The sequence below is a fragment of the Phodopus roborovskii genome, unplaced genomic scaffold (genome assembly GCF_943737965.1).
Source record: "Phodopus roborovskii unplaced genomic scaffold, PHOROB, whole genome shotgun sequence".
Lineage (NCBI taxonomy): Eukaryota > Metazoa > Chordata > Mammalia > Rodentia > Cricetidae > Phodopus > Phodopus roborovskii.
This window is the reverse complement of record NW_026126407.1, coordinates 14,695,906-14,717,954: the sequence shown is the minus strand read 5'-3', so window position 1 is coordinate 14,717,954 and position 22,049 is coordinate 14,695,906. Positions and strand designations below refer to the sequence as shown.

At 47.4% G+C, this 22,049-nt stretch overlaps 1 protein-coding gene across 1 annotated transcript in view; it reads right to left on the bottom strand.

Annotated features, from left to right (window-relative positions):
- Positions 1-21,316, bottom strand: part of Shisa6 (shisa family member 6) — a 280,683-nt gene extending 259,367 nt beyond the window's left edge. Inside the window, exon 1 of the mRNA XM_051180360.1 lies at positions 20,273-21,316. Within this exon, the coding sequence (XP_051036317.1) occupies positions 20,273-20,916 (644 nt within the window). The 5' untranslated portion in view covers positions 20,917-21,316. The remainder of the gene's footprint in view (positions 1-20,272) is intronic.
- Positions 21,317-22,049: the final 733 nt, after the last annotated feature.

Genomic DNA, 22,049 nt, shown 5'->3' with positions numbered 1-22,049 from the left:
GCGGGATTGATATGTAAAACAAGCTTATTTCAAATTTAAATTATATATATATATATATATATATATATATATATATATATATATATAAAATTTCCTGTGTCAGAGGAAATCTTCACAGAAGTGAACAGAAGTGAACAGAATCCACAGAATGGGAGAGATACTTGTAAAACATATCTGGTAATAGGCTGAAGAGATGGCTCAACAGTTAAGAGCACTTGTTGCTCTTGCAGAAGACCTGGGTTCAGTTCCCAGTACCCACATGGTGACTTGTGATCATCTACCACCCCAATTTAAGGAGATCCAACTGATGCCCTTCTGACCTATGCAAGCACCAGACACACACTATAGTCACACACATACATCTGGGGAAAACACTTATACAAATAAAATTAATCTTAAAAAAAAAAAAGCCTACAGAAAGAATCTTAAAATTTAACAATAAACAATCCTTGTTTGAAAGTTGATGCAAAATTCAAACAGGCATTTCTCCAAAGTGTTAGCACCATTAATCCATAAGGAAGCTGCCCATCAAAGTCACATTGTGGTGTCAATGCATAGGTATGCAGACAACCATAATCAAACAGGCAGTTAATGCCAAGTGCCAACAAGGATACAACCATGGCTTCTCCACACTCTGATGTTGGAGATATAAAAGCTCAGCTCCTTTGGTAAACAGCTTAACAGTTCCTCAAAATGCTAGTAACACAGCAAATATGTGACCCAAGCTACTCCTAGAAGAAATGAAATCAGACCTGCAAAGAACTTGTGTATGAAGAAGGCTAATGGCATTATGAACAATAGCCAAAGGGTAGGAGCAAGCCAAATGTTCATTGGTCGATGGCTGATAAGCAAACTGTGCTGCACTCATACAACAGAATATTAATTTGTCATAAAAAGGAAAAGAGTAGTGATAGACACCATAGCATGAAAGAACCCGGAAACGCACCACCCTATGTGAAAGGAGACATCCTCGAAGCCTGAATTTAAATAAAGCAGCAAGCTGGGTAAACCAATGGAGAAAGGGGACTGACTACTTTAGGTATGGGCTTTCCTTCTGGGAGCAGGGATAATAATAGACAAAGTTTAAATTATGGTGATAGTTGCAGAAGACAGAATGTATACAAACTACAAACTTGTACATTTGGAACTTTAAAGATGAATGTTCCATTAGGTAAATTACATCTCATTAAAGCTAGTGCTGAGGAAACACCTCACTGATTTGCTTCCAGGGTGCTTATAAAGAGCCCTCTCTACTTTACCAGTGTCCACAAGGAAGAATGGAGTCACATGGTTAAACACATGATCACCATGACTCTACATCAGTGACTCTCAAGTGGAGTGATTTGTTCCCATCTTTCTATCTTGGGACTTCTGGCCGTATGTGGAGATATTTTGGTTATCATGACAAGCAAGGAGGAAGGTGCTACTGGTATCTGGTGTGTGGAACCCAGTAAATTAGACTCAATATCCTACAGTGGACAGCCTATGTTGTCACCCTCGGTCATAGCCCCATGTTGTGGGCCAGTCTGATGTAACCCATCTTTGTGGGGCTCTGGTCAGATCCGACAAAGTTTGTCCAGTTTGTACCTTAGAGGGGGAATGCGGATTGAGAAAAGGCATGTAAAGACACTAAGAAAGGGACAGAAATATAGGATAGAGTCAGGAGTGCAATCTAGTAAATACTGAACACCCCAAGTTTAATATTCTCAAGTACCCCAACCAAAATGGGGACATGGCAAAAGGCTTTTATTATCATGTATAAGGAGCAAATAGACTTTATTTCTTAATCCTCTAAGCAATTGGTAACCACATCTGTGATTTGGTCTTGAGAGTCAAGAATAAACACACCACAGCCCAAGTCTATTGTTTTTTAGATAAGACATCCATCTTCTACCAAGGCCAAAACATCCCACAGTAACCAAGCCTTAGACCTTTAGGTCTTTTGTATTTAACCTTGGAAGACTAAGGACAGGTTTGACCTCTCTGACCTTGACAGGCCCCCCTGACAAGCTTATCACGACAGTTATCAAATATCAACAGTAGTGAAGTTGGGGGGAGGGCAAGGGAAATTTGTTCAGCACTGGATCAACTAGGTGGCTACTTCCACAAATATTCAATTAAGACTTAACTCCAACAGGTGCTGGGGACACAGAGGGTCTAAAGACTCTAAAGCAAATGTCCTTTCTGTTGGAGTTTCCATAGTCCCTCAAGTCTTGACACTTGCCTGGATGTGACACACAGAAAAGGAGTAAGATGGCCTGTCTGGTGCCATATTTTTGTCTACATAAACAATTCAGGTGGGATTTCCTGAGAGTTTTGACCTCATGGTCTATCTCCCCAGGACTGTGGGGCTCCTGAAGCCCGTCCCTACCCCCAAGAAGACATGCTTAGTGGCCATCCCCTTAAAGAGCAGCAGGTTCAGTGGATGTGAGTAGGTGAGGTCTGGCTAGCTGCTTGACAGTGAGTTATAATTCTGGGTTATGCTGAACTGTGGCCTCTGGTACCTAGGCCATGTGATTACAGGTAACTTCTTCAGAGTCTACGGCCCACTGGGCTGGACTGATCTGGAATCCTAACCAAGTGGGAAAGGTAGTGTCTTAGTTAGGGTTTCTATTGCTGTGAAGAGATACCATGACCACAGCAACTCTTCTACTTTTTAATTTTTTTTTTATTATTTTTCACATTCCAATCGCAGTTCCCCCTCCCTCCTCTCTTCCCACTTCTCCCACTCCCTTGATCCTTCCATCTTCTCCTCAGAGAGGGTAAGGCCTCTCTTAGGAAATCTAATAAATCTGTCCCATCATCTTGTTGATGCAGGACCAAGGCACCTCTCTACCCACTACACCCCTATGTTTAAGTTAGGCAAGGTATCTCTCCATATAGAATGGGCTCCGCTAAGTCAGTTTGTGCATTAGTGTTAGATCTTGGACCCACAGCCAGTGGCCTCATATATTGTCCCAGCTGCGCCATTGTCATCTATATTAAGGGAGTCTAGTTGGGTCTTATGCAGGTTCCCCATTTGTCAGACCTGAGTCAGTGATCTCTCACTAGCTCAGGCCAGCTGATTCTGTGGGTTTCCCCATCATGGTCTTGACTCCTTTGTTCATATTTTTGCTCCTCCCTCACTTCGATTGTACTCCAGGAGCTTGGCCCATTGGTCAGTTGTGGATTTCTGCATCTGCTTCCAGCCACAATAGCTCTTAAAAGAAAACATTTAATTGAGGTGGCTTCCTCATAGTTTTAGAGGTTCAGTCCATTTCCCTCATGATGGGGAGCATGGTGGTGTGCAGGCAGATGCGGTAGCTGAGAGCCCTATATCTTGCAGGCAACACGAAGTTGACTGAGATACTGGGCGATATCCTGAGCATAAGAGACCTCAAAGCCCACCCCCACAGTGACACACATCCTCCAACAACAAGGCCATACCCACTCCAACAAAGACAAACCTCCTAATAGTGCCACTCCCTGTGAGATTATGGGGGCCAATTACACTCAAACTACCGCAGGTGGATTGGCAGGAATGCATGTTTCTCAAGGCCACTGTATATGACTCCTGACCACATGCTATTTCCATGAAGGAATGGTGGCTAGCCGTAAGCTTTGGATCCCTCCTTGGTCCTTAACATTCTCCAGAATTCAGCCTTTCCCACCACTCATTTCCCCGTTGAGGAGGTCTGAGCAGCGTGCCCTGTCAGCTCCTGTCCTGCCCATCCCCTCAGCTCAGTGACCTCCCTCTAAGCTGTGGTTCCTCTCTCCCTTGCATCCCTCAGTCTCCAGGGTGTTTGATAAATATTACTCTAATTCTGAAAAGTGTGATCCCAGTCTCACCTAATTAATTTGGATATGCCAGAGGAAATGGGTTAAGGCCTGAGCTACTTTCTAACCACAGGAAAGAAACCTGGTCACTGAGGAAAAATTGAGGAGGCTTTAAAAGAGTGGGCAGCAACTTCCAGGGGCCCCGGGTGGGAGGCAAGCAGATGGGGAGGCAAAACAAGAGGGAAGAATCAGGTTGGGAAAGAAAGAATGTAAGAGTTAGAGCCAGAGGAATGTGGAATAAGGAAGGGGAGGGGAGAGGAAAGGAGGGGGAAGAAAGGAGAGACCCAGGCCAGAAGCCAGACAGGGAGAGATGAGACAGAGAGAGAATCCAGTAGAAAAGTGAGGAGAGAAAATAAGAACCAAGAGAGGAAGGGAAATCTAGAGAAAGCCATTCAGAGCCGCTTCCTGCTCTCTCCAGCTGGGCCTACTAATTTAGCAAATGCCAGGTGATATCTGGGCACGCAGAAACAATTAGCAAATGAGTGATTTGGGGCAAGACCAGTTTATTTATTTGTTTAAAACTTAGGGTAATGTTGTCAATGGTCTCAAGGAAATGTAGATCAAAAGCTTTTCCAAAAACATATTCACAGACAGGAGAGGGAACCAGGGGGGACATTTAGAGAAAAGGAGACTCAGAAGGAGTGACACAGAGGGCTGGCCCATGTGAGGGAGGAGGGGCAAGGCTCCACAGCTGGTGCCCCACAGCAAATGCACCTAATGAAGGAAGTTGGAGAACACCTTCACCCCATCCCTCTTCCCTGCTGTCACACTGGCTGCACTATCTGACCTATTAAGCCAACTAACTCTTTTTGCCTGAAAACTCCATTCCCTTGCCGATTTCACTGTTCCCACTTCTTTGATGGTTTCCTGTAGTGCACATTTCATGGGGGATGTCAATTAATTGGGAAACAAATCCAGTGCTGATCACTCAGGCCAGGAAACGTGGGCTCTCCTCAGTCCTGGGCATTGCACTTAGTCATCAGAATGGTGAAAATGCCATCTTACCTTTGAACACCACTCAGTATCTAGGTGTGCTTTCCTGCTTAGCGCCCCCCCCCCAACCTCCGCCTTTGTCTCTAGCACTGTGACCTCCACAACTATAGCATCCTAATTTTTACTAAGGAAAAAGTCTCAGACTTAGGTCAGTACTCAAACAAGATGAGACTGAAATTCACAGTCCGGGCTTCTGACTTGAGCATGAGCATCTTTTGGTGCATAGAGAGCCCACCTCTTTCGTGTGATCCTTTCCAATGATCCTTTCTGCTTTCCCCAGACAGGTCTGTGGCCTAGTTTGCTTTTGATTTTGCTTTTTGTTTTTTATTGTCCTGTGTTAAACAACATGGCCCAAAAGCAACTTGAGGAGGAAATGGTTTGCTTGGCTTATATTCCAAACACAGTACATCATTGAAGAAAGTCAGGGCAAGAACCTCAAGGCAGGAACCAAGGCGGAGGCCATGCTGCTTACTGGCTTGCTCCCCAACGCTTTCTCAGCTTGTTTTCTTATAACACCCAGGACCACCTGCCCAGAGGGGCCACCATCCAGAGTGGGCTTGGCCCTTCCACAGTCAGAGTGGACTGGGCCCTCCCACATCTATCATTAGTCAAGAGAATGTTTTCACAGGCTTGCCCACAAACCAATCCGATGAAGCCCACCCCCACCCACTGAGGTTCTCTCATCCCAGATGACTCTAGGCCTTGTTAAGTTGATAAAAACTAACCACTGTGGCCTGCTGATTTAGCAAATGCCAGGTGATATGTGGGCATGTAGAAGCAATTAGTAAATGACTGGTCAAGACTGGTTATTCACTAGCTTAAATATCTACTGCACACACTTATCCATCCACTCATTCCACCCACCCACTGGTCTATCATCCCTTCGATGTAGCCAACCATTCATCCATGCACCCATCTATCTCACCCATCTACTTATCCATCCACTGCATTCACTTGCCCACTCATCTCTCTACCCACCTATCTCATCCATTCATTCACACACACATTCATTAATCCCACTTTCCCATCGATCAACCCTCCCTTCCTTCTAGCCTCTTAGTCACAGTTTTTCCCTCTTATGTCCCTATCACAGTCACTGAACAATAGAACCTTAGTGAGTATTCAATCTTTAGTTGAAAAATCTAGCTAGACCTCTGACCTCAGCTGCAGCTCTGCCACTCATGTCTATTTGTCACTGTGAGTCATTAACACCAGCAACTTTGAACAGCACAAATTTTAGCAGCTAATCTTTTGGTCAAATGAAAATCCTAAATGGGCACCATACACTTCATTAGATCCCTGCTCTGCATGAAGCCAGAGTGGGGAACTGAGCACTGTTCTGCTAAGCTCTGCTCTCCCGGCCTTCATGAAAGTTCAAATTTGAAAATAGATGTGGCAAAAGAACACAAAATGAAACTTTATACTTTTCTGCCTCACATTTTATTCATCAAGCAGATGGGTGGACAAACCCATCTAGTGAATAACTGGTCTTGTCAAAATAAGTAGGAACCTGGGACCCCTAAGCTCACCCATAAGTCTCTATCTTTGGTCTATTAATACCCTGGTCATGGGGACCCCAGAAATAACTCACAGGGACTTTAGTAGCATCCTGAACCACCTAAGTGCTTCCAAAGAAAGAAAACATACTCAGTCCAGTAAGTTGCTCCACACCAAGAGCAAGACCAGTTGGACAGTCAGACTGAAATCATGCTCATTCCCCTTTGGGGAGTGAATGGGAGGAAACTGATGATGCTGGGGAGGTATAATAAAAGGCCAAAGGGATGGACTAGTCCTCAAACAAACTATTGCAGCTGATTTTCTTTGTCCTGAGGACTGAAGAGAACACTCTTCTGATTTTGAAGAAATTTCCCAAGACATCCCTGCATCATTGTGTATCCTGCATATAATTAATTTTTTTCTCTTGTCCCTAAGAATTTTGGTTCTTGATGAGAGGAACCATCAACCATATCTTTTGGTCCTCTTTTCAGAGAAAGGGAAATAAAATGTACACCTTAGGAAAGGGAACTGTTTCCATTATCTGCAACACAGATAATGGAAGCTGGTTTTGGGTTTTCCCTGTAAATCTCTGATAGCTGCTTCTTTCACCTTTCCATAGAGGAGATGTGTATTTGTTCTATTCCAGCTAGGTGAATAATTCCAGTTATTTGAGTTCCAGATAACTAAGTTCTTACTGGCATTGAACTTGAGGAGAAGCTAGTGTCCTTTTTGACCTCTCCTTTGCCACTCTCTTCTGAATAGTCAGGGTGATTTTATCCTCCAAAATCTGCAGTCAGGACAACTGAAATGAACATATTTTTTAATAACCTCAGACCAAGGAGAATGGCTTAATTTATTTCTCCCTATTCCCAGTTCTCTCACAGTCCACTTGAAAAACACAGCTGCTGGCTTTGTGTGTGCACAAGACCGCTCTTCTCACACAGAGGCGCAGAATGGATGTGGGGATCTCATTTGTTGGTTAACAATGTCTATGCATCTGCATTGAGCTGTTCTGCAGGTCTGAGTTGTCCCCAGCACAATTGGAATTCATCACAGCCAGTAAACATCTCTGCAAGGAAAGGGCAGCCTGCTTGTTCAGTTTTTCAAGTAAGCAGGGCCAGTTGCTGCTGCCCAATGTATGCCTATCCTGAGGCTGTTGATAGGGGACTGGCCAAGAGTCTACAACATCTGTATGCCCACTCTTTCCTAACAGCATCATCTCCATGCTCTTCCTTCAGACCCCAGAAAACATAATGCAAATTTATCCTTGTCCAAGAAGTGAAGAAGAATCAAGCCCAGACAGACTTTCTAGCAATCTTTGGGTGATTTGAGAATGAATCAGATTTGAGTGTGTCAAGTGTAGCTACTGGCTAATTGAAAGCAGTGGGTGGGAGGGGGACTACTCTGTTTCCAAGATGTGTTAGCATAACGACACAGACACAGCTAACCACATGACTGATGAGTTTATAACAGTGCCCTCATAGAAGATGCAGCTTTATTGTAGAGTAGGTTAGGTTTTTTTTTTTTTTTTTTTTTTTTTTTTTTTGGCTTTGAGGTTCTCTTTGTTTTGTGTTTGCTTCTGCTGTTGGCACAGACCTCAATCTCTAGGTGAGCAAACATAGACAGCATAGCCTGGTGACCAAATACTGGGGTTCTGGACTAGGGGGCCCAAGTTGGGACGCTGGCTATTTTGGTACACTAGTGGTCATTAGCCAGCTATTTACACTCCCATGGCTCTGTTTACTCATTTAAATATTAAGCCAAAGTAATAAGTCAAATAATACATACATACTACACACACACACACACACACACACATATACATACATATGTACATCTACCTCTTAGAGTTACTTGACTGAATAAATCTTAAGTGGGTTCAGCCTACAGAAACACAACTATAGGACGGGTGTAAGAGAAATGATGGGGACTGACTCAATGAAGCTGACATAACAGAACTCTCAAATCACATAGTCTACCTGTAGCCATGGTCATCTCAGAAAGAACCACCCATAGATCCCATTTCCCACCACAGCCTAATGACAAGAAGTCTACCTGCTCACACACCAGGTTTTTTTGAGCCCTGCACTTGGACCTGGAGAGGCAGGTGCAAAGAATATGTGTGTTCCTTTGTACCAGGCCATGACAGACCATGTTCTGCCTGTCAACACAAGGAAGCACCAAGATAAAGGTCCATAAAGAGGCAGAGGAACCACAACAGGAAAAAAATCTATAGATTTCTTCAGGGGTCTGAGTGGACAATCAATCTGACTAAGGAAACATTTTCTATGAACTGTTCACTTAGTCTCATATTCTTCTCTCCTTTTGTTCTTCCTTTTTTGCTTCTCTCTATCCATCTTTTCCTTCTTTAAGATATGTATAATAAATATTATCACCATCTCCATGATCAAATAAATCACTCAGTAGTTTTCATTATCCTGGATACTGTTCCAGTTTGGCCAAAGAAGGCTGACACTTCCTGCCCAGCCCAATTGAGGGGACGGACTTGCAGCCAAGAATAGTTGCTTCCTTGGATTTCTTTGTTCAACCAGCTTTCCTAAAGAATCCTTTGGATCATTAAGCTGTTTGACTGGGCTCCATGTGTGGTTGGTAGCTCCTAAGCAGACAGCCTCTGTACAGCCAGAGAATGGAAGCCATGACAATGGGAAGACTTATATGGATATTGATTCAAATGATGGATCCTGAAGAGAGGATGGAGGGACCTTGCTGCTGACCTTGAAGAGATGTTTTGCAGTCTTTTGAACATTAAGAGTTAGTTTGGGTTCTCCAGCATAAACTAAAAAAGCATACTAACAGTAGACCAGCCTGTCTGCTAAGTAGACGAATGATTGGACACTTATACCCCAGGAGGAAATGAGATGAGTCTAGAGGGAAGGGATTAAAAAGGCATAATAAGTCCTTTTCTACCAAGAGGACCTATAAGAGGAACATGCTAAAACAAAGCACCCTTGTGAGGTTATGAGGCCATTTGCAGAAGACATTCCTGTCCTTAGACAAGGACTATAAGATAAGCATACTGGAATGTATAAGGATAAGTGCATCTCTTCCACCCTTAGGGATGTTGTTCTTTTAAGTGAAGATGTCACCTGTTGTCCTGACTTTCCAGTACATGGGGTCAGAATGGGCCACATCATTACAGTATATTGACCCATATCCCACATCCCAGCTAATAGACCAGAGAGGCCAAGGGACTCACTGAAGATCATGGAGACAGAAAGTGGCAGAAGCAGCTTGCTATCTCGACATTTAGAAAATGCAGCAAGGCAGGAAAAGATGGAGGACAACCTCCAAAAGTAAGAGGAAAGATTTTTTTTATCTGTTCCTTGAAAGCACGTAAGCAGATGAAGGGGAAGATGCCAAAGTCCTTCTTCTTGGGTGCCTGCTAACTGCTTCTGGTCATTTTTACAGGAAGCACAATTTTTACAGGATTCTCCTAACAGTGGTGTTGGGACAGCTTCCTTAGGCTACTGAGCAAAACCCTCAGTGGGAACAAGGGCAAATCACAATGTCTTCTGTCCCCCAGAAGTAGGGCAAAGTGTCTGAAGTTGGCCTCTCAACCCCTTTCTTCCCAGGACCAGCTGGCCATCCTGCAGTTATCATATCATAACACTACTTCTCAAAGTAGTAGATTCTAAAAACTTAGGGAAATGAAATAAGAAAGATAAGGGAAATCGGATATAGTTCCCAAAGGGAATTTAAAAGACGTTTGAAAGGGAGTTTAGCAACACTCATTCTATAGCAGTTGGGGTAGGTTAATCCCACTTGGTGAAAACAGGAATTACAGGACATATTTAGAAAATAACCATACATGTGCAGACACACCTGGGTACAATACTGAGGATTCAACCAAGGCCTCATGCATGGTAGGCAAGTACTGTATTCCTAGCTATATGATGCCTTTTCCTTTTGAAACAGGGTCTCACGTAACTGCCCACACTCACTCTCTAGTCCAAGTAGGCCTTGAACTTGTGGTCTTCTGGCTTCAGCTTCCAGAATACCTGAAAACAGGCCTGAGCTACCAGACTCTGTCAGAAAAATAACACTTTATTGTTCCTTGATCCATTGCAGGGTTTTAAATGAGCTTTAAAAATAATAAAATAAGACAAAATCAATCCTTTGGAGCTTTTTTATTGAATAGATATGGTAGATTGGTCATTAGCATGCCGGCTGTCTACCTGGCCAGCTCAGAGACAATCTGTCCTTCTCCGTGGTGGTGGTGTGTGTACCCTGCACAATCTTTGCAGTCTTGTCTGAGCTATTAATCTGCTCACCGTAGTTTTTTATCAAATAGAGAAAAGAAAAAAAAAACTTTGTCCAAGTCCAATTTGTGTAAATTTTGAATTTGTGGCATCACAATCGATGCCATTTAATGAAGTCACAGCTGGATGAATTCAAGAAGAAAGGCTGTTGGGGGAAGGGGAGGTAAAAGGGGTTGGGAAGACAAGAGAGAAGTGACCAGGCATCAAGAGCAGGGCAGATGGGAAAGCAGTGGTGGTAGGAGGAGACACCACAAGTCACAGAGACACATTTTAATGATGTGACTTCCGAGGGGAGAGAGAAACACAACAGATTCTTTGCTTAAAGACCTGACATTCCTCTTTGCAAATGCTCCAGGGTGCAGAGAAGAGGCAGTTACTTCATGGACATGGATTCTGAGTCTGAAGCTGCTTGTGGACCACTGGAAACACAAATGGCCTGTGCTGGTTCCTCAAGCCTGTGTGGGCTGTCACTCCCATGAATCTTCAGGGAGATTTCTTTACACACAGTAGTAAGTCAGAGGCAGTGACTGGGAGAATAGCAGGAAAGTGCTTTGGGGTCTTTCTCATGTTCTGAAACAACACCAGTGCCTGGGCTAGTATCCTGCCAATCATTCCACGGAGGTGGCTTGATGTGAGCTTCGCTCATCCTCCAAAAGAGCTACCTAAATATCAGTGTAACGTCCCAACTCTCTCCTGCTGGAACCTGACCCTGATTACAGAACTTAGGGGGTTTAAAACACCTCCCAACAACTGCCTCCTGTTCCCCACCCTTCCACCCCCCAGACCCATCTGCTAAACCCAAGCAAAGTTCTTAAGCTCCAGGCCCTAGGAAAGAAGAGGATAGACTTAATTAATAGCCCATCTCAGGGTCCAAATTCCTCTCCAGGGAGCAGCTGGGGCGCAGGAAGAGGGAAAAGGATGGAAACCACACTTCCCAGAAGAGGACATTTGGCTAAGAGAACAACCAATATGTCCAGAGGACAGGTGTCCTGAGTAATGAGACTTTAATGCAGAAGCTAATGGGAACAGGACATGAAACCAAATGCCAGAAAAGCAAGGAATAATGAGCACGTTTGAGAAGGCTACAGGAAGCAAAGACTCTTCTACCAACGTCAGGGCAAGGAGCCAAGGTCCTAGCCACCCAAAGCCTTATTGGAGCTTTAGCTCCCAGGGCCCTGGAGACAGTGGCCTGGAAGCTAAACAGTGGCATTAGGCAAAGAGGATCCTGGGAGGACAAAGAGCTGGAAGGAGGGGACTAAACACAGTGCTTTTGCAGAGCTGGGTTCCTAGAGGCTGCTAAGACAGCTTCCACAGCTCACTTACCTCTGTCATGGTACTGAAGACAGGCATGTATGCTCCACACTGGCTGGCACCCAGAGATAACCCCTAGAGGACACACCCAGCTGTGGCTCTTAGGATGTCTCAAGATTCCTTCTTCCTCCTGGGCCCTTCAAGGCAGAGGACTTGAGAAGGAAGGAAGCAGAGACCAGGGAAGGAGCAAAGTCTTGAGTTAGCACAGCTAGGAGGACAGAAGAGAGGACAGTCTAATTTGGAGTGAGAGAGTTAGCTGCAGCTCTCTCTTGCATGTGCAGCACTGGGTGTTATAAATGGGGAAGGGGAACACTGAGGGACAGTGATAAATGAACCTGTTAGCAAGCTGTGGGTCTCAGTAATTAAAGCTGGGGATGCCCTGAGGTCCATCCTCTCCCTAGACCTCATCCTTCCTTCCATTCTCTAGCTCCTTTCACTCTCTCAGAGGCTGTGACTCATGCATAATTGCCCAGGGCTTCTTTCTAAACGACACAGGGGTCTACTTTCTTTCTGTTTCCCCCTCAATGAACTTCAGTGTTTTGTCTTGCTTCTTATACTTCTTTGTATGCCTTCACTCATCCAACAGCATATGCACTTGAAACAAAACCCTCTCACTGCCCTGGGTACATCTGTACCCCATATGCCATCTAAGTGGGAGTGCTACCAGCTCTGAATGAGAGGTCATTAGCCCTCTTGTCCTTTCTGGTAATAAGTTGTTCCAGGCACAAGCAGGCAGATGGGTATCACTGACTCTGTTAGGAAGGTGGACGACAGAGAGCTACTTTTCTAGACCCTATGGGAAGGTAGAGATGGGCAACCTAGTGGAGGCATGGCCTTGGGCAAGCCACTAGGCTGAGTAGGCTTCCTCATATGTAAAATAGGCTTCTATACTCTGTGGGCTGGGAGGTGCTAATATAGGGAGGGAATATGCAGTGAGACTTCGATTGGAAAATGCAGGATAGGGGTCCTGGTACCTAGTAAGTTCTCAAGGCCAGGCACTCTTGCTCCAGACCTCCCACCCAGATGAACCCTCAGGGCCTCACAGCTTTCCTGAGTTTCACAGATGATGGAAGAAGGTAAGCTCCTGGCAGGAGGAACTCCTACCTTTTGATACCCACTGCCCGAGCTCATAATGGAACAGACTCCCTTGAGAATGTCTAAAAATGGTCTCTACGTGTGTTGGAGGGACTATGGGAGTGATACAAGTGTTCGGTCCTGTCCACTTGCCCAATTTCTTGACTGAAATTGGGGGGGGGGGAAATACCCATCTGTAACAGCATAGCTATGACTGTCCCAGCTGCCCAGAATATAGTGGGTGTCGTCCTGCCCTTTGCTCTTTACTCAGCCAGCAGCTCATTCCTGCCCCCAATCTGTCCCATCCCATAAATAAGAATTGGGGGCATGGGGAGAAGGCAGGTATGATAAATGGGTATTATGAATCTTCCAGAAATGCTATGGTAGCCTCATCTCCATGAGTCTGCAGATATCCATGGCAGTCTGACCCAAGTGGTAACCTCATCTGAATACAGAATTGCAGAGGCGGTGGCCCTGTGATAGAGGGCAGAGGGCAGTGAACAGGGGGCTCTGATCCCAGGCTTTCTCTCTGCATGTATCCCAAAGAAACTGGGTCCCTTTACCCTCAGTATCAAAGCAGGAAGCTAAATTGAGAGATCTGTCTACTATTTTATGCAGAAATGTGGGACATTCTTTTTTCCACCCTTTTTGGGCAGTTATCTGAAATGTTTGATGCATATTCAACTCCTTTCTTTTGTCTTCTTTCCCAACTATCCCACAGCTTGCCCAGCACACTGCTGTCACGTGAAACTGGTCTTGCCTAAGGCTTACTTATCTTCCCAAGTGAGAAGCAGCCCTGTCTACATGGTTATAGCGGGTGAGGGGCGCTACCCTCCTCAGGTCCATCCTGCCTCTCAAGATGGCAGAGATGGTTCCTCCTAGCAGCATTCATTAGGGAAGGCACTGTGGCTGCCCACCACCTTGCCCATTCATCAGCCTTCCCCAGACCTATTACTGCTTAAATGAACCAGATCTCCCTGGGTGGATGAAATATGCCATGGTGACAGAAAATGACTGGCTATGGAGTCTCAAGTATTTCCAAGAGTGGTGCTATGGAGGTGTTTGCAGAAGAGTCAGAATGTGGCCTCTCAAGGAGACTGCTTGGGAAGAGAATTCAATATAAAGCATACACCTGGGTTCTCTCAGAGGATCAGGCATAGCAAATGCAAAGCTGCTACCTGTCATTCCCTACAGATTCAACTCATAGAGTGACCAGGCCCATCATTTCAAACTTCCAGCCCCTCAACTCAGAGCTGAGAAAAGGAACAACAATCACCAGGAATTATGATTTTGTGTCTAAAAAAGAGATTTTACATACACTGGAGCAATTCTTGAGGGTGATTCCGGACGCGCAGACACATGCACACGCATAGGCACATGTGTGTGCAGAATCTCACTGGTGTGAGAAGTCTCAGCAAGTCCTTCCACCTCCAGGTAAGAACAGAAGCAGCCAGAGTCGTATTTTTAATTTCATAGCTCTACCCACACTGTTACTCGGCGGTTCCTTGCCCAGGTCCACCCTTCTTTGGCATATGCTGGATTTTTTTTTCTTTTTTCTTTTTCAACAGTCTGCATTACTCACATCTTACTAGAGGAATTTTTTTTTTCTTTTTTGGATTGGGTTATTGCCCTTTAGCAAAGAACTCAGAGAAACTGCAAAAAAAAAAAAAAAAAAAAAAAAAAAAAAAAGACCAGGGACTATCGTGAGATGTTGGTGAATGGAAACACACGGAGGCCAGCAAGACTCCAAGAGCTAGACACTGGGAAGAGGCCTAAGACTCAAACACAAAATAAAGCAGACTGCTTTTAATAAAGAAAATGAGACTGAGCCATGGCCTAGGGCATATACACCTAGGCTTTCAGCGAAAGCTCACTCAACTAGCAGCTAAGATGTGGCATTGCGACCTATGATCTGTTGATTTTAAGTGTCTCACTTATAAAATTACAGACTTGAAGTGACTGTCAGAATAAGGCCATGATTCTGAAATGGATGGTGAAATAATAGAATATGTTAGTCTGCCTTTCCATAAGACTTTGGATTTACTTGCAGAAAAATAAAAAATAGAGTTAACAATATGCCCTGACTGCTTTTAAAGTAAGCCTACTAGAGGCTCAAGGCCAAGGGCCTCAAACCCTCTTAGGGTTTGCTGGTAAATTCCCTATGCCCAGCCTTCTTCCCCCTCTATAATATCTGCCAACAAGAGAAGTACAAATATGAGGTCATAAATGTGACTCAGGGAAAAATAATGAGTTTGGGTTTCTCAGAGTAATGAGGGACCAAATCATCACAGAAGGTGTGTTCGCAATGAAGGTAACCTAGGCCCCCATATATCTCATCATGGCTCCCTCTCCACTGACCCGAGACATCTTACATATCCACAAGGTCAAATCATAATTTTGTCATTTCGCAAAATATACATTGCCAAGGAACTTGACAAAAACTCAAAGGCAAAATGCACTTGAGTCTGTAACAGTTTCAAGCACAGGCTGGTTAGAACTTTGAAAGGACACGATGGACACAGGGATGAAGGAAGCCGGCAACTGTGATAGCCTAGATCAGGGAACTAACTCCAACATGCAGCAGGTAGGGGCACTCCGTGGCTATGGGACAGAGGTAGAAAATTAAGACCTAAACAATATCCTTCCAGACCCTGGAGAAATCAGCCAGCAGAACTAGATGGAGGAAGTTCTTTTGGGTATCACTGACTTTTTATTCCGGATCTTGTCAGCATGTCTGTCTGAGATAATTGACCTCTTTCAGTCAGTGTGCTTTTCAGATGTGCTGTGCTTTCTGCACAAATTATCTGAACCAACACCCCAGCCTCTCATTCAAATTAGTTGAAAACAGTGAATTAGACTCTGTCTTCTACAAGTGCCTTAGCAGATGAAAACTGTGAGTAAATTCTGAGTTTCTTAGAAGCAGATTCCTTGAAATGAATGTATTCTGAGACAGGACTGGGTGGGGACAGATGTTCAAGTCTTTTCTGCAGAACAGAAACATGAAGACAGTGAGCAGCATGACCCCAGAGGGCTGTCAAGGTCTCAAGATCGTTGAAAAGTGTTTGCCTGGTTGCATTGCTAAAGCAAGAATGAACCCAGCTAGCTTGTATGTTAAGGTAGTGTGCATTTGGAGTTTGAACCATTTTTTGCCTTCTCAAGGTTAGCAGGTCTTGCATGCAACGTATCCACACGCATTCAAGAACCATAAGAAAGTCACGCCTGTGGGAAACTCTGAAGTGTCACTTTGTTCCATGCAGGTAACCATCAACATTTTATCCAATCACTTTCTTATTTTTGTTGTCTCATTTCTACCTTCCTGGGGTTCTACCCCTAACACTCCCTGATAATTCCCCAGCTTTCCCAATGTACACTTCTTTTAAAACACACAAAAAAGGGGGGGAATCATGAAATAATCTTGCCCAAGGCAAAATTATTCCCCCCCCCAACCCTTTCCTTCCAGACTTCTGTATTTGGAGTTAAAAACAAGCCGACTCAGTTTAGATCAATTCATAATTGGGAGCCCATAGCACTTCAAAATACTGAGTGTTGAGAGGATCCTGATGCTTAGGAACAGTTCTTCACTCGCTCAACTCTGGAGTGGTCCTGTCACAGCGGTGTTGACCTGGGAGGGAAGCAGAGCTCTCACGGTTCATAATTCACTTCTAGTAGGAGAAAGGCCAAGGCAAAGTTTTCCCTGGCCTATGCTAGAAATAAGAAAGTTAGTTGAGAGATGGGCTCTGCAAATGAGTTGCCTCCTAATATCCTCCCCTTCTCCTGATGACATATACTCAGGCTCTGCTTCTCTGAGCATCCTCCATTACCCATCATCTTCCCTACCCACCTTCCTTCACACTTCCAGTCCCGTACAGGCACCTCAGACTTCACCAACTGTGTCTACAGCATCTTAATAGCTTCCTGACCCATCTGTTAATTAGCCATTTTAAAAAAGAAGCCACACAGTTCCTCCTTAGAGTGATTCTTATCTCCAAGAGAGACATTAATGAATCAACTCATGGTGAGGAGGAGGAACAGGTTTCAATATGAGACAGCTAAGGGCAGAATAGAATGTCAAAATGGACCAGCCTCCTAGGCTGGACGTTGGGCAGAGCCCATATTCCTGGAGGACAGGGGGCTTCATTATCTGGGCAATCAGCCCCAGGTAACAACTACAGAGACACTCAGGAAACAGGACAATTAGTAAATGTCTACAGTTCCGATCTTAACCTGAGAAGTTCTAAAGCAGGGGCAAGAAGAGAATATAGCTTCTAAAATAAATAGAGTTCCAGCCAGGAAAGGTGGGACACCCCCACTCAGAGCCAGCATCACTTTCTTCTCCCCAGAGCCCAACTTGCTAGGCATGGCTATGTTTGCATCCTTTCCACTGACTTGTCTGTTAGAATCACCAGAGAGCTGGCTATTTCCCCTCCAGACACTTACTTCTCATTCAGAATCCTTCTAGCAAGGGCTACTCACTTCTACAAAAAGCAAAAACTGTTCTTCCCTGTAAGGGAGGGAGAGATGCAAAAAAGTCCATCCATAAGGAACATGCATGTGTATGACAGACAGAGGGCTGCCCAGCCCGAGAACACCAAGGCAGAGCAGATGGCCAGTCCCTTCTTCCATCTCTCCTCAAACTCCCACAGTATCCCTTTGCAATGAGGCTTTTCTCACTGAAACTCCCTCGGACTCAGGAACGCTTGGCCCAGGGAAGGAAAGGACTCAGGTCTGCCTGTCTTCAGGAATGCTCACACACTGCAAGAGCTGCACTATTTCCAAGAGCACCGAACTGAAGTTCATCCTATCTCCCGGCTCGACCTCTGACTGGGAGCTCCCTTCTTTCTCCCCACTTGACCTAAGAAATACCATTACTGTGTGAACACATATCTCCTCCATCACTGCCCCTTTCCCCTACCTTGCCTCTCTAAGGACACGGACTACATAACCAGTGTGGCAAGCAGTGACTTCTGAGGTACAGGCAGAGAAAGAGGAGCTTCTTCCCACACCCACCCAAAGTTACATTCGAGGGTGATGTGGGCACTCCCAATGACACACTTGGAAGGAAGTGGTCCAGATGATGGGCTATCTTGCCAGCTACCCAGAACCGAAAAAGATTTTCCCCTGACCTGCTCAAGGTTACTCTTGAGTGTCCTTAAGTGTCACTCATTGCTGTGAGTGTCACTCATCTCTGATCTCCAGCCCAGCTCCCCACCCACTACATATACACTGATAGGCATTGTCCCCTGCCCACCCAGCACCAGTGTGATGGTTTCCAAAGCACTGATCAGGCGAGGCTGCAGCTGCTGGAGAGGTGCTGTGAACTGAATGAAATCAGGAGGTGAATTTGAGGGAGAGACATCACATATTTACATAATGGTCTGGGGCCTGAAATTCAGTTCTTTCCCCCACTGTTCACTCTCTCCTTCTCCCACTCCAGAAACGGCCCCAAGAGTGCCACCATGGTTACCCCAAAGTGGGACAGAGGGAGTATATGGGGAAGAAGAGATCAATGCCAAGAGCAGTGACTTCCCCAGAGCAACATGACAATGTTGTTTTTCACAGGGGCTCGATCTCAGACTCTGAGGCCACAACCTTATCAACCACAGGTGATGTTGAACAAACTGCACAAGGCACCGGGGACAGGACAGGGAGAGACCCCAAGAAAGGTTTGTAAGGATCAGCCAGAAAGAGGTAAGAGCCAGGGTGGGTTTGATGAGACAAGAGGAGGCAAGAGGAGATGAGCCCCTGAGTCCTGGGGCAGAGGTAGCAGATGAGGAACAACAGCACATCTGTTTCAGAAAGGCTCCTGCCCCTGAGCAATTCCTTCTTTGCCTTCCAAGCTGAGCCAAGAGAAACCCTTGGAAGTGGTAGTGTCTTGTTCTTGCTTTGCTCATAGTGAGGCAGGGAGACCACAGACCATTGCTCGCATTCCTAGTTCAAGTCTAAGGGGATGCTGAATAAGCCTATGCTGAGAGCAGCCAAAGGAAGAGTGGCTAGCTCGGGAAATGAGGGGTTAAAGGGGGATGCTCCCCCCTACAGTCAACCCAAGTCTAGTACTTGAGTGTAAAATGTCTGTATTTAGTGGATTTGAGTCAATAAAACCTGACAGGGAATATCACCTTCTCACACCCACATTATTGAGGGGGAGAAGAATGAGTTCCTTCAGCATGCCTAGAAATTTCTACCTGCCTTCCTCTTTTCAGCAAGGTAGGGGTGATTAATATTCAGAGCAGTGAAGGGAGAAGGTTCTCAAGCCATGAGGATAATAAGCAAGGTTCATGGGCCAGGCGAGGCTTGGTGGGTCAACTCACAAGCAGTGGACTGGGGGCTGGGCCTGGGAACTAGGGCAGTGCCCGCTCTGTGTGCCAGAAATGGAAGTGTTTCCTGGGGCAGGGCTTTCATTGAAGCCACATCCAACCATTCATCTTCATGGGGACACTGGATGCATAGCTGACTTCGCATCCTCTGCATGTACAATTCCTAAAGGAGAGACTGGGTTCCTGATGTGGCTTTGACTTTCCAGTGATCTCTCTGGGAGCCAGAGACAGGGGTGGGAAGCAATCAGAGTGGAACTGTGGAGTGTCAGGTTTCAAACTCCTTTTATAAATTTTGAAAGGGGACAGTCCCCACTGTCTTCATCATGTGTGCAGTAAAACATGCCCAACCGGGCTGAATACCATCCAAAGTGTTAACTCAGAGAGGCCTGCCTTGGAGGACCAAGACCTCCAGCCTCAGCAGTAAAGATAAGCACCCCACTGGAAGACATACATACCATCTGCCCTTGATCAACACAACATGGGGATCCTTCCTTCCCAGGAGAGGCAGCTACCCTTTCCATGTCATCCCGCTCTTAACCCCTGGGAATACCCAGGTTTACACTAATGCATTTGCTCTTCCTTTCAATGAGGTGCTCACACTGCTCAGTTCTTTATATTAAGGTGGCACTCCACTTCAAACAAACAAAAACCTAAGTGTGGTACAACCCATAGTAAAGTGGTCACACACCATGAAAAGGAGAGCCTGGAGATTGGAAAAAATTTGTGAAATTCTTATCCTTGAACATCACGAACTCCATTGATTCCTACTTTTGTGTTTCAAATACCTCTCACACTAGAGCTTGCCTAGCTGCTTCCTACTGAATGCGGGAGAGCCACAAGATTTATTGCTCTTAGAGGAAGCGACTGTAGAAGTGATTTAAAAGGTCAGAAGAGGTGTGCATAAAGAGGACTGGACGTGGGGGTGGGGTTGTTTAAGAGGGGGCGAGGCCTGGGAACCCGAGGCAGGCACCCAGCAGCGCCTCTCACCTGTGGATGTTCATCTCTCTAGGTGGGCGGTGGGCCTTGTCATAGGAGACCTTGGCGAAGACGCCCGCTACGATGACGAAGGCGATCACCCCGCAGGTAATGTAGACGGTGAAGTTGGTCTTGTCCTTCTCCGGGTCGTACTTGTTCTCGGGCCCCGGCGACACCACCTTGGTGCTGGGCGTCTGCACCCATACTGGGCTTTGGTAGTTGGTACACTGGCGCTGGTCCAGCTTCTCGTGGCGCTTCTTGCAGCAGAAGCGATAGTAGCAGGTTCCGCAGCAGTACAGGTAGCCGCTCTCGCTGTTGTTGCATTCGAACTCCTTGTCGTACTGGCCGCTCACGTCGTAGTAGCCCCAGCACGTCTCGTAAGTGACGGTCGCGCTGGCCGCCGCCGCCGCCGCCGCGGACTGTCCCCGCCGGCTGCCCGCCTCCGGGACGCCGGACGCCCGGGCGGTGCTGTTGAGCTCGCGGCCGCCGCGGGCTAGGGCGCCTCCGGAACGCCGACCTCCGACGGCTCCCGCGCCTAGGGTCCGGTTAGCCGCGCGGCCGCGGGCGGCGTCTGCGCCGGGCGGCAGGTGCAGGGACGAGAGCGACAGCAGCAACGACAGCAGCAGAGGCGGTAGCAGGAGGCGGCGCAGCGCCATGGCGGGGCCGGGCGGGAGGGCGCGGGCGGACGCGGGCTGCAGGCCGCTGCCCCAGCGGCTGGCGGAACTCCGAGGGCGGCCGCGCGGGCTGGCTGGGCGAGCGACGCGGGCCGGTCAGCGGCGGGGCGATGGCGCCATCGAGGCGCGGGTGGCGGCGGGAGCGCACGGAGCGGCGGGGCGCAGGCTGCGCCGGGCTCTCAGGCTGCGCGCCGGCTCCGCGCTCCCCCTGCGGGTTCCGCGCGCCAGGCGGACAGCCCCATCCCCCGCCCGCGGCAGCGGCGGCCCCGCGCGGCTCGGTTCAGGCCGGCCCCGAAGCGCTGTTCCCGGAGGCGGCGGCGGCGGCGTGGTCCCGTCCGGGCAGGTCCTGCGGGACGAGACGGGGCAGCGGTCACGGGGTGCGGGGAGCAGCGGGGAAGGAGTGTGCAGCCCTCGAGGAGTGCGTCCTGGCTGGGACGGTGGCCCGAGGGTACACGGAGAGCCCCTGCGGGAGGCACCCGGCCCACCGGCTCGGTGCGGTGCAGCCTGCTGAGGTTGGGGTCCGGCGGGCAGTCGGGGAGCACGGCGGCTACACCTCAGTCACTCACCGTGCCGGGCTGCGACTGCAGCGGCGGCGGCTAGGCGGGAGCGCAGCGGCGGGAGCGAGTGAGCGAGAGAGCGAGCGGAGCCGGGAGCCGCCTGCACTAGTGCCGGAGCGTGTGCGATAGGCGAGAGGGAGACACACGCACTCACACAGCAGCACACGCGGGAGCGCCGCGCGGGGAGGGCGGGGAGGGAGGCCAGCCGCTCGCCGCCGCCCACGTTTCCACGCCTGGGCGCCCGGGTGGGGGACGGCAGGGCTCCTCTTTGCCTCTTCCCCTGTCTCTGCCCAAGCTCAGATTCACCAAAGCCCGAACCAACACCGCGCACTAAGCTGGCAAAGAGGGAGCTCCCTCTGCTCCCCACTTCTAATACCCCGAAGCAGGACCAGAGTGAGCTCTTTGGAGCCAGCCGGCGGCAGGATCAGATGTCCTCTGACATTGCCCTTTCAGCCCTCCGGCTCAAGTACCCCCACCACCACCACCACCACCACCACCACCACCACCACCACCACCACCACCACCACCACACATGCACAGCTTACCTTAGCCTGGTCT